The 13,371-nt window shown below is 44.9% G+C and overlaps 1 protein-coding gene across 3 annotated transcripts in view; it reads right to left on the minus strand.

The window, feature by feature from the left end:
• Positions 1-10,344, minus strand: part of DNAJC15 (DnaJ heat shock protein family (Hsp40) member C15) — a 74,341-nt gene extending 63,997 nt beyond the window's left edge. For all 3 annotated transcript variants that reach the window (XR_014819532.1, XR_014819531.1, XM_001925120.8), the window contains exon 1: positions 10,232-10,344. Coding sequence is in view for 1 of the 3 variants with exons in the window: in XM_001925120.8 (XP_001925155.3) it covers positions 10,232-10,336 (105 nt within the window). In the remaining 2 variants the exon portion in view is untranslated. The remainder of the gene's footprint in view (positions 1-10,231) is intronic.
• Positions 10,345-13,371: the final 3,027 nt, after the last annotated feature.

The following is a 13,371-nucleotide window of genomic DNA, read 5'->3' on the forward strand; positions in this document are numbered from 1 at the left end:
TCCTCTAATCCTCTATTTTTCTCCCACCTAGTTGTTTCATTCATTTGTTAATTTAATCATTCAGGGGAAATTTATGGTGCAGTAACATGTGCCTGGTACCAAATTAAGAACTGAGAGAACAAGTATCCTTAAAACTTGGTCCTTGCCTATAAAGAACATCTAAGTTTAGTTTAAAAGATATGTTTCAAAAAGGAGAAGATGCACTATTCAAATAATGCCAGCAAATCAACAAGTAGACCAAGTCAGGAATCTGTTATTATCACCTACTTTCAAATACCTAACAGGAAAAAAAAAAAAAAAATACAGAAAAGTACTTTAAATGTTCCACTATCATGCATCAAAGAATTTCTGAGAACTGGGAAAACAGAGCACTCCATCATAGCTGCTGCTGCTGGGGAAAAAAAAAAGTATCAAAACTGTTTATAAATTCCCTAAGGCATTCTGTTCTTCCAAAACAGCATAAGCAGTAAATAACCTTCTAGATAAAAATAAACTGCCTGAAAGTGTTATAAAATGCTAAAACTTCTATCTCGAGACTTCGACATTTATGTTCAAAATAGACAATAGTTGTACTAGAGTGAATTAAGGAAAAGAAAAATTATTCTGCCTCAAAAAGGTAGTTGTGACGGCGAAAGGAAAGATGGAGACTAGTCACTCAAAACATTTATATAGCATTTATCTACAAATATACAAACATTCATTTAGCATTTAACATATGAAGCACTGTGCTAAATAGAGCAGTGAGCAAGACAGACCCAGACTCTTGTTCTCCTTCAGAGACTAACAAAAAAGGGAGAAATCCTATAGAAAAAGAATGTATGCATCAATATGTTGAACCGAACATCCATGTTTATTAAGTCACTCAACAGTAATAAAAGTTAATAGCTGTTCATTTAATAAACAATTAAATGACTACCATGTCAACTGCAATAACAATCACAGAAGCAAAGAAGTTCTTGCCCTCAAGACCTCACAACCTAGTTGCTTTACACAAATATCAACAACTGATTATAAGAAATAATTTAGGAGTTCCCGTTGTGGCGCAGTGGTTAACGAATCCGACTAGGAACCATGAGGTCGCGGGTTCAATCCCTGCCCTTGCTCAGTGGGTTAACGATCCAGTGTTGCCGTGAGCTGTGGTGTAGGTTGCAGACTCGGCTCGGATCCCGAGTTGCTGTGGCTCTGGCGTAGGCCGGGGGCTGCAGCTCCAATTCGACCCCTAGCCTGGGAACCTCCATATGCCGCAGGAGCGGCCCAAAGAAATAGCAAAAAAAGACAAAAAAAAAAAAAAAAAGAAAAAAAAAAAAAGAAAGAATTTAATGAAAACCTGTATGACCTTCTAAGAAAGTACTTAGAATGCAACAGTTTTATTCTACTAGAGAAAGGGAGCTCGAGTCAGGCAAAGCTTCACATCAGTAACCTGAGTCTTAAAAAATGAACAGGAGTTTGCCAGGCCAAGAATTTCAGACAGAGGAGAAACTATAGTAAGCAAAATCACAGCCCAAGGTGCAGTGAAAAGGATGCAAGACGAGACTGGGTAAAAAGGTCGTTGGGGGGTCTGTTCATGAACCCTAGACACCATAATGGTCTATTCATACAACTTCTGCAATTACCACGGGAAGTTGAGACCATGTTAAGTTTACAAAAAGGAACACGGCAAATTAAAAACAAACTTACAGTACCATAATTAGGTCTGCAGTAGAGAACAATAACTGATGACAGTGTGAAGTTTAAAAAGCGCGAAGTACCAGAAGCACAGAGATCTGTTTTTCAAGGCTATGGGCCAGGGTAGAGAAGGTCAAGACTAACAGAGAAATGGTGGGAAGGGAGGGAGAGAAATTATAGGAAAGGGCCTTGATGGACTGAATGCTGGAGGTAAAGGAGAAAGTGGAGTTGATGACAGCATTATCCAAGATAGGGCACGGAGGAGTTCCTGTTTGACTCAGCGGAAACGTTATCTGACTAGTATCCAGGAGGATGCAGGTTCAATCCCTGGCCTTGCTTCGGGGGTTAAGGATCTGGCACTGCCATTCACACACCCAGCTTGGATCTGGCATTGCTGTGGCTGTGGTACAGGCTGGCAGCTACAATTCCCATTTGACCCCTAGCCTGGGAGCCTCCATATGCTATGGATGTGGCCCTGGGAAGAAAAAAAAAAAAAAAAAAAAATAGGGGATAGGCGAGAATCACTTCATATGGGAAAAGGATATAATGAGCTTTCTTTTTTTTTTTTCTTTCATCAGAGCTGCTAGCCTACACCACAGCCACAGCAATGCCAGATCCAAGCCACATCTGTGACCTACAACAGCTTGTGGCAACACCAGATCCTTAACCCACTGAGGCGGCCAGGGATCGAACCTACATCCTCACAGATTGGCTAGGTTCTTAATCCACTAAGACACAACAGGAACTCCATGAGCTACCTTTTGGGTAAGCTGAATTTTGTATTTTCATTCGTAGGACTCATTTAAGTAGACAAATGAAAACTGTTATTAACTCCATTCTGATTCCATCTCATTCCAAAGTAACATTTACTTACTCAACTTCTTTTTGGAATGCTTACCACAAATCAGGCATCATTATAGATGCTGGAAATACACAGACAGCAAAAGTCCTTATTCATGGAGCTTACATTTAGCATCCTCTGATGACACAGTGATAAGAATACTGTTTTGCAGTGAAAAGAACCAGTGAGGAAAGCAGAGGGCAAAGTTAAAAATATGGGTACATAATACATAATCCATGTGATTTCGTCAAAGGGAAGCTACAAATATTCTAAACTCAAATTGCAATTGAAAAAAGTGGTCTCTCTTTTTGGCAATAAATAAGCAGTTGATGGTAATGAACAAGCATTTGATAATTTACACGTTTGATGGGTTTTGTATTAGGTTTGCTTACAATGAAACACATGCGGCTAATTTTCCTATATATTACACTACTGTAACAATACTGGGAGTTATAGTTTTTAGGAAAAAACTGAAAACTAAATGGCTACCAAGTGATGCAAACTGAGTTTTGTTCAAATCGCTTTAAAATTTGTTAATATTCGGAGTTCCCATTGTGGCACAGTGGAAACCAATCTGACTAGGAACCATGAGGTTGCGCGTTTGAACCCTGGTCTCAGTGGGTTAAGGATCCAGCGTTGCCATGAGCTGTGGTATAGGTCACAGACGCGGCTCGGATCTGGTGTGGCTGTGGCTCTGGCGTAGGCCGGCGGCTATAGCTCCGATTAGACCCCTAGCCTGGGAACCTCCATATGCCCTGAGTGCGACCCTAAAAAGATGAAAGACAAAAAAAAAAAAAAAAAAAAAAGTTAATATTCTCCTCTTTGAAGTTTCTTTTCTACTTTTCCACAGTGACCAGCTTTGCTAAAGCAAAGTCTGACCATGACCTCTGATTAAACAATTAATTACAGGAAAGTATTTTCTTCAAAGTACTAGACAGGTATTTTTGCCTCTATTTTTATCTTTTTAATCTCCCAAATGGGCTAATGAACATGAATTCTTTGTTCCTAAAGGAAGGCCTACCCAAGAAAGTCATTTATCATCTACAACTGCAGATACACATTCCAAAAATTTTAAATTGCATCTTTTACAAAGCAGTATGAAAAATTTCAATTCCTTGACATTTTATTTTCTATTTTCAAACAGATTAGCAAACAGGTTTCCTACCTAGGGATATCTGTTGTTTCCTAACACTCCCTCTGTCAACTTGACATCACTTTCAGTACTTCAAGTTCCCTCAAAGTCATTATCAACTCTCTTTTTTTCTTCTTTTAAGGGCGGCAACCATGGCACATTAAAATTTCTGGGCTAGGGGTCTAATCAGAGCTGCAGCTACTGGCCTATGCCACAGCCACACCAGATCCAAGCTGCATCTGAGACCTACACCACAGCTCACAGTAATGCCAGATCCTTAACCCACTGAGCAAGGCCAGGGATCGAACCCGAGTCTCATCGACGCTCATCAGGTTCGTTAGACTGAGTCACAATGGGAACTCAACTCTCCTATCTTCTGTCTCATCTTTGGTCACTGCCTGGACCAATGATTCCCAACAAGTCTCTGAGGCGCATTTTGAAACTTGGCGAGGACCTTGTAGGTCGTCACAATCGGCTGGATAAGAGCAAGGGTATTGGGTGGATGGGGTCCATTGATCCTAGAAGTCCTAAAATGTGTAGGACACACTGTGAGACAAAAGACTGTCTGTATCCCTCGTGATCTGAAAAGACTGCTGCACAGTGAGTAGGTGAAAAGCCTGTGTATGACCATCTTAGCCTAAGACTTTATCATATATAAAGCATATCATTTTCACACCATTTTAGTGAAGGCTGAATTTCCCAGAGGTGGAAAATTTATATTTTCATCATGTGAAATGAAGTCAAATTCAAATAAGACAGGTTAAGGGGTGGGGGGATGTGCTGAGCATTTGGGATGGAAACGCTATAAACTGGGTGATGTTCGTTGTACAACTATAAATGCAGTAAAATTCATTGAGTAATAAAAAAATCGCTGAAAAAAAAAAAAGAAGATTCCGCTTTGTCCTATTCAAAGTTTACAAAAAATTGTTCACAGCTTAGGAAAACTTTGTGGATGACAACGACCCTAATGGTATTTGAACTGCTAATGTAATACATCTGAAACCCGCCTGCATTTGTAGCCATCACACTCACAGTGGTATCTTTGCGCTGGTGCAGTCGGCCAGCTACTCATCAGTACTTCATTCTGCCTTCCAATGTCATCATGCCTGAGCACTCACATACTTAAATAGCAGCCGTGTTATTTTCTAATAAAATACTTATTTCACCTTTATGCTTCAATTAGAGCAGAACACTGATTTTTAGAAATGTTTATGGTATTTTTAAGTATCTTAAATCTTTTTTTTTCTTTTTGTCTTTTTTTAGGGCCATACCCGTGGCATATGGAGGTCCCCAGGCAGGGGTCGAAACAGAGCTGTAGCTGCTGCCTATACCACAACCACAGGATCCAAGCGGAGTCTGTGACCTACACCAGAGCACACAGCAACGTCGGGTCCTTAACACACTAAGCAAGGCCAGGGATCGAACCTGCATCCTCATGGATGCATTTCCACTGAGCCATGACAGGAACTCCAAGTGTTTATAAATCTTTAGGGAGACTTTAATATCTGTTCTAAAAAGGGGGCACTGGGCTGGACAGGTTTAGAAAACACTGACTTACACTTTTCCTTCAGGTGCCTGGACTACTGAAGACATTCCAGAGCTGACAGCTTTAACTCCATACTCTCCCTTTTCCAAAGAAAAGAACCTACAGATGGAAAATTGTTTTGGAGTTCCTGTCGTGGCTCAGTGGTTAACAAATCCGACTAGGAACCATGAGGTTGCAGGTTTGATCCCTGGCTTCACTCAGTGGGTTAAGGATCCGGCATTGCCGTGAGCTGTGATGTACGTCACAGACTCAGCGCAGATCCCATGTGGCTGTGGTGTAGGCCGATGGATGTAGCTCTGATGGGAACCTCCATATGCTGCGGGTATGGCCCTAGAAAAGAAAAGAAAATTTTTTTTTTCACATCTTCAAAATACTACAGGGCTTCGATATCCTTGCGAATCAGTCTAGTACTGAGATTTTTACAACTCTCGATAGAGCGATGAGTTCTACCTAATTTGTATCTTATCAGGTTTACATCACACACTGAACACTACAACCAGAAAGCCTTATTTCTATGAACTATACTCAATTATTTTGTAATAATGTACAAAGGAAAAGACTCAAAAGGATATACTATCTTACATATTTGTGTATATATATTCATGTTATGTATTTATATGTTCAATTATACATACATATGATACATATGTTAACTGAATCACTTTGCTGACACCTGAAACTACACTGTAAACCAACCATACTTTTAACTTTTTTTTTTTTTCCGCTTTTTAGGGCCACACCCACAGCGTATGGAGGTTCCCAGGTTAGGAGTCCAATGGAAGCTACAGCTGCCAGCCTACACCACAGCCACATCAGATCTGAGCCTCGTCTGCGACCCACACCACAGCAACACCAGATCCTTAACCCACTGAACGAGGCCATGGATAGAACCTGCAACCTCATGGTTCCTAGTCGGATTCATTTCAGCTGCGCCATGACGGGAACTCCCAAGTATACTTCAATCCTTAAAAGTTAAATAATGAAAAACAAAACAAACACAAAGGCTTATTTCTAAGACATTAGCAATTCATAGCGGAAAGAGTGTTAGGTTTAGGATGCCTATGTCTGCCAATTACCAGGAGAATAACCCTGGGCGAGTTACCACTTTCTGAGTCTTCTCATTTAAGTGACGGCTGAAATGCATCTCCCTCACAGGTTTGTGGCAAGAAATGAGTCAGACTCAGGAGGAGCTCAGTGAGTCTGCTACTTCAAACTTTCACCTGTTTGGTTCATTTACTTATTCCAAGGATGATACCTGGCTGGTACCTAGCAGTGCTCAAAAAAATGTCTGTTGAATGAAAGCACATGGCTTTCTGAAACTGAGGTAGGTGGGCCCCTGGGTTGAGAACAGCTGGCACTTGTTAGGCTGAGTAAACTGGGCCTTGCTTTGAGACTTCAAGGAGACAGTTAATGGCAGGAGCTGAGCTCTGCTGGAGTAAAAAGAAAAGATGACCACATCAACCACGCGTGGGCTCAAGGAGACCTCTGGACTTCACACGTGCAGAAAGACTCCTGGGTGTCAGTAAGGGAGGGCACACCAGCCTTAAGCCCTGCTAGCCACCCCAAAAGCCCTTGCTCTGGAATCCATCTTGGCCAAAAGATGCCCTCACTTCTCAGGGAGGGCCCTGGGTCTGTCAGGTGTGAGAAATAAAACAAGATAACTGGCCAAAGGAAAACCAAGACTTGGAAGAACTATCCTACATAAGTGATCTAAATCACCTCTCTGGCCACCTCCGTGTCTTGTCTATCGTAAATAGCGCTGCAATAAACACTGGGGTGCACGTACCTTTTCAAATTCTGGTTTTCTCTGGATATATGCAAAGGAATGTTCACTGCCCGAAGAATGGATAAACGAGATTTGGTACATATATACAATGCCATAAAAAAAGAATGAAATAATGAAATAATGTCACCTTCAGCAACATGGACGGACCTAGAGATTATCATGCTAAGTAGTCAGAAGGACAAATGTATGATATCATTTAGATGTGGAATCTAGTAAAAAAAAATAAAATGATACAAAAGAACTTATTTGGAGCTCCTGTACTAGGAACCATGACGTTGCACGTTTGATCCCTGGCCTCTTCAGTGGATTAAGGATCTGGTGCTGCCGGTAACTGTGATAGGTCGCAAATGCAGCTCAGATCTGATGCTGCTGTGGCTGTGGTGTAGGCCGGCAACTGTAACTCTGATTAGACCCCTAGCCTGGGAACCTCCATACGCTGCAAGTGAGGCCCTAAAAAGTGCAAAAAAAAAAAAAAAAAGAAAGAAAGAAAGAAAAAAGAACTTATTTATAAAACAGAAACAAATTCACAAATTTCAAAACCAATCTTAAAAACTAGCACAGGTGCAGGAGCTTCCACTGTGGAAAAGGGAAAATGAACCCGATGAGTAACCATGAGGTTTCGGGTTCGATCCCTTGCCTCCCTCAAGGGGCTGAGGATATAGCGTTACCATGGGCTTCAGTATAGGTTGCAGACTTGGCTTGGATCTGGCGTGGTTGTGGCTGGCAGCTGTAGCTCTGATTTGACCCCTAGCCTGGGAACCTCCATAAGCTGCAGGTGTGGCCCTAAAAAGACAAATAAAAACCCTTACAGAGGGTGGGAAGGGTAGATTGGTTGTTTGGGATGGAAATGTTCTAAAATTTGGTTAGTGACGATGGTGTTACAGCTATAAATACAGTAAAGTGCACTGAATAATTTTTTTAAATCTTACAAAGGGATCCATATACATATGAAAAATCAATCACCTCTCTGGTGCATTCCTCATTCAGGAGGGCACTCTCACCCTCACTCCTGTTCTGCATGTGTACTACTGCTTGGTTTCTGTCCGAAATAAACTTCTCCGAGTGCTCTCCCACATGTTGTACTGTGACTATAATGATAAACTTTGCACCTGTTCTTGCTTTCAACAGGGGCAAGAATCAGGGCAACTCTGCTTTTTAGCCTCTAGCCTTCCAGCTGGTCTAGTAGTTAGGATTCCTGACTTTCACCCAGGCTGCCCAGCTTCAATTCCTGAGCAGGGAATTAAGATCTCACTTCAAGCCATCACTCACTGCTATCTCTCCAAAATCAAAACCTTTCCAGCCTACCTGACTCTGTTCCAGAAATTTACCAGTTAATCAAGTAAGGATAAGGGAGTGCTTACAAACTGAGTGCTTACTTAAATACCCAGTATCTGATCTTAGGAAAGAGAAAAAAGGAGGAAAGTGACAAGTCAATATAAAAGATGTCACAAGACAGTGTTATGACTACTCAACAAACGGTATGGACAATTAGTGTGGTGTATCTAAAATCAAGACAAGTCTGGAGTTTCCAATGTGTCAAAGCGGGTTAAGAACCCAGCTGCAGCAGTGCAGGTTGATGCAGAGGCATGGTTGGATCCCCAGAGCAGTGGGTCAAGGATCTGGCATTGCCGCAGCTGCGGCTCGGATTCCATCCCTGGCCCTCAAACCTCCATATGCTGCAGGTGTGGCCATGAATATATAAAATAAATAAAAGCAAGACTTTTATCATCAGTGTGGGCTGGATCAGCACGGATTATGGCATAGAAAAGGGATAAAAGAGCCTGTTCCAAGACGTTATCCAACTAATCCATTCTTCTTACACACAGCCTGAGAGAACTTTACAACGCCCAATGCCTCCTCACTCTTGTGCTTAAACTAAAGCTCATCAAAAACGGTACCACTGCCCTGAGGATATGCAACCCAGTGATGTGGTTTACCAGGTGGCTCCTGTGTTTATCTCTGGGAACAGCATTGACCAGCAGGGTAGCCACTGACTGCAACCGAGCACTTGAAATGTGTCTAGGCTGAACTGAGATGTGCAGTTAGTATAAAACACACATTGGATTTCAAAGGCTTAGTACCAAAACGTAAAATTTCTCATTAATGATCTTTATATTGGTTTCATCTCAAAATAATACTATGAACCTATCAAGTTAAATAAAACTACACTATTAAGGGAATTCCCATCTTGGCTCAGCGGAAACAAATCCGACTAGCATCCATGAGGACGAAGTTTCAATTCCTGGCTTCACTCAGCGGCTTAAGGATCTGGCCTTGCGGTGAGCTACTATATAGGTCACAGACTGCATGGTTGTGGCATAGGTGGGCTCTATTCCACCCCTAGTCTGGGAACTTCCATATGCAGCGCTAAAAAGCATAAAGTTAAAATTAAATCCGCCTATTTTCCACTTTTTTTCTTTCTTTTTAGAGCTGCACCTGTGGCATATAGAAGCTCCTGGGCTGGAGTCCAACCGGACCTGCAGCTGCCGTAACCAAGGACACACCAGATCAGAATCTGCCACCTACACAGCAAGTAGGCTGAATCCTTAACCCACTGAGTGAGGCCGAGGATCAAACCCATTCTAAGAGACCCGTGCCAGGTTCTTAACCCACTAAGCTATGATGGGAACTCCCTCTTTTCCACTTTTTTAATATTACAACAGAAAACCTAAAAATGCATATGTGCCTCGCACTGTTTCTTCCGGACATTTTCCCAGCTCTACATTTCAGGGTGAATAAACCCCCTGCTATGTATCAGGTAGGTCTACGACGTTGCACATACTACTGCTGGTACCTGAAACAGTTTTTCTTCGCCGAATTTACTGCGAAATCTTAGCTTTATATCCAGAAGGACATCGCTTTTCTCCAAGAAGCCTCCCCTGACCTCACCCCCCAGCCCGTTAAGACTGGATTGAGTGAGGTCTCCTCCTACGCTATGGGAATATCCATCCTACAGCGCCTATCCCACGTTATCTGCAATTGCCTGTTGTCTGGTCTGGCTCCTCGACTAGAGTGGAAGCTCCCTGAGGGACCAGAGATTCTCTGAACACGCCTACTCGTCAACGCCGGGCACAGAGCAGCAACAGCGCTGAATGAATGATGGATGGGACAAAGGTGGTGAATGAACACCGGGGTGACCCCGTTTGGAGGGTTCGGGGTGCACAAGAGTGAAGCAGGGACGAGGAGGGGTTCCGGGGACCGATAGCCGGCAGGCTCGCGCGGCTTGGAGCGGGAGGACGGCGGGAGCGCCAGCAGACTCACCAGTCCCCGGTCGATGTCCGTGTCCGACCGCTTCGCTTGGGGCGGCGAGTACTCGGCGTAGCGCAGGGCCTCGCCGGCAGGTAAGACGCCGCCGTGACCAGCCATGCCGCTGCGGCCAGGTTGGGGCGGGGGGCGGAGACCCGAGCGCCGCGCTGCCTACGAGGCGGCTACAGGGACAAACTACTTAGGGCGGGTCCGTTCGCGGGTTTTACCTCAGCGGCTCCTTCCGCGTGGGTGGACGGCAGGGGCGGGGCGGAGGGCGGGGCCGCCCAGGGAATCTAGTTCTCACCCAGGCGAAGGCCAACTTAACTCATCAAAGCCAAGGGTCAGAGTCCAAGCTGAGGGCCATGAGAAGAGGATTTTGTTTCAGAGTCCCAGGCCTAAAGCCAACGTTGAGACTCCTGGGGCAATGCATGGGGGGACCTGGCTCCCTCCTTGCATCCTGACTTGAGAGCCATGGTTTAAGCCCTAGAGTCTGATATTAGACCTGATGTTGACCTCATCAGATGACCCACCAGGAGAGACCCAGTGCCCTGCTGGAAGTTCCCTGATGTTCCGTTGCTCACACCAGACATTTTTTCCCACCCAAACTACTGATCATACTTCTGTTCAATACAACTCTCCCATCCTTGAGGGCAATAGAAATAGCAATTTGTTCACCCCTACCCCTTCCTGCCATATTGAGATAGGAGATAGATGGGCCCCTGGGCTGACAACAGCTGGGACTTGTTAGGCTAAGTCAATTGGGCCTCGTTTCTCTTTGACAGCTTAGGGAGAAAGTTAATGGCAGGAGCTGAGCTCTGCTGGATTGAAAAAGATAACCACATTAATCACTCCTGGGGTCAAGGGGACCTCCCCAACTACACATGTGCAGAAAGACTCCTAGGAGTCAAAAAGGGAGGGAGTGCCAGGTCATAACAAGTCCTGATACCGTCCCAGAACCCTTGCTCTGGAAACCATCTTGGCCAAAAGATGACCATGTATATTGGGGAGGGCCCTGAGTCAGGTCAGGTGCAAGAAATAAAACAAGATAATTGGCCAAAGGAAAGCAAAGACCCAGAAGAACTGTCCTTTATAAGGGATTTTAATCACCTCTCCGTCTTGCTACTCATTCAGGAGGATGCCCCCACCTGCACTCCTTTTTTAGGTGCATATTATCGTCTTTTTTTTTTTTTTTCTTTTTTAGGGCCACATCTGCGGCATATGGAAGCACCCAGACTAGGGGTTGAATGGGAGCTACAGCTGCCAGCCTATACCACAGCCATAGCAATGCAGGATCCAAGCCGAATCTGCGACCTACACCACAGCTCACGACAATGCCAGATCCTTAAGCCACTGAGCTAAGGCCAGGGATCGAACCTGCATCCTCAATGGATCCTAGTGGGGTTCATTAATCGCTGAGCCAGGAAGGGAATGCCCTCATATTACTGTCTTGAAATCTCAAATACACTACTTCTCTGTGTGTTCTCCCCCACGTTATACTGTATCTATAATAATAAACTTTGGGAGTTCCCATTGTGGCTTAGCGGTAACGAACCCAACCAGGATTATAAAGAAGAAGGGTCTAGGAGGTTAGAAGAGATGTGAGTTCTGGTGCATGTTCTTTCATTTTCTAGGCTTGTGTTCCTGAACATGCCCACTGACTGCTCCAAATCTGGGGAAGGAGAGTCACATTTGTCCAACCTTCTGACTTAGGGAAATTGTAAGTGTAAAATGAAAAAAATATAGAAACAAGTTTTACAGTGCATTTATGAAGAGAGCTACTGCCAAAATTTAATCGCATTTATAGGAAGGAATGGCCATTTTTTAACCAGGGTCATCAGGGAAGAGTTGGTGGAGATGGAGCCATTGAGATGGTCAATAAAGAAAATGGGTAAGACTTGGGAGTTCCTGTTGTGGCTTAGCAGGTTAAGAACCCAGCTAGCATCCGTGAGGATACAGGTTCGATCCCTAGCCTTCCTCCGTAGGTTAAAGGATCTATCGTTACCACAAGCTGCAGTGTAGATCCCAGACACAGCTAGGATCTGGTGTGGCACAAGCCAGCAGCTGCAGTTCAGAGCCACAGCTACTGGCTACAGCCACAGCAATGCCAGATCCGAGCCACATTTGCAACCTACACCACAGCTCATGGCAACACCAGATCCTGAACCCACTGAGTGAGGCCAGGGATTGAACCCGAAACCTCATGGTTCCTAGTCGGATTTGTTTCTGCTGCATCACGACGGGAACTCCAGGAAAGGAGTCTTTACAGAACATAAATACTTTGGAGAGACTTAATAAAAACAAGTTAAAAAAAAAAAAAAAAAAAAAAAAGCCAGAGCCTCCAGAAGCTGCAGCGTCAGACTTGCCTCTGCCCTAGAGCTCCTGCTTCCAACCCAGCAGGTCCAGCTCTCAAGCCCTGGAGTTGTGAGCAGCAAGCCGATTGGGAGCAACCCGCCCATCCCAACTTGCTCTCCAGGTCCTGGGCTCCCAGCCTGATCCCTGGAGGCAACAGCCATCCTCCAGCTAAGCAGCAGTGACAGCACGAGGTCTCCTGGTCCACTCCTACTCACCATCCTCTCCTCCTTGGGCTTCATCCTGCTGTGCTATTGGGCCTCCAGCCTTCTGCCTGGCCCTCTGCCTGGATCCCCTCTCGTCTCCATCAACTCCAGGCCCACTGTAAAGGGGCCCCTGCACTTTAGTGGATACAGCAGCTGCCAGATGGGAAGCTGCTGGTCGGAGAGCCCTGCGCTGCGCAGAGGTGTCCTGCTCCCGCTTGATGCTGCGCTTGGGACTGGGCGCCAAGATCCGTGGCGTTGAGTGTGTGCGGTGCGTGAGCCAGGAGACAGACGTGGGCCGGTGCAGCACCCGGCGGTCATCTTCCACCCGAGGGCGCATGCGCTGCTGCACTACTAGCGTAAGACCAGCACAGAGAAAAAGAGGAGCTGGGTGTTCAGGCAAAGAGAAGAAAATTTATTAGAAGGGAAAGAGAGAGGGTGACTGACGCTTGAGAAGAGCCAGCCCTCCCCCTCCCCCCCGCCACCGCCCTTCTCGCGGGGCCGCCTTATACCCTGCGGATGGGAACTTGGATTCCCTGGGGGTCGGGGGGGTTTATCTTTCGCTTGCAGCTGAACTCTGGTGGTCATGTAGTCATGAGAAAG

This window comes from Sus scrofa, chromosome 11 (genome assembly GCF_054392235.1).
Source record: "Sus scrofa isolate SSC_HxYL_T2T_F1_AM1 chromosome 11, Sscrofa_HxYL_maternal_Yorkshire_Landrace_v2.0, whole genome shotgun sequence".
NCBI classification, from domain to species: domain Eukaryota; kingdom Metazoa; phylum Chordata; class Mammalia; order Artiodactyla; family Suidae; genus Sus; species Sus scrofa.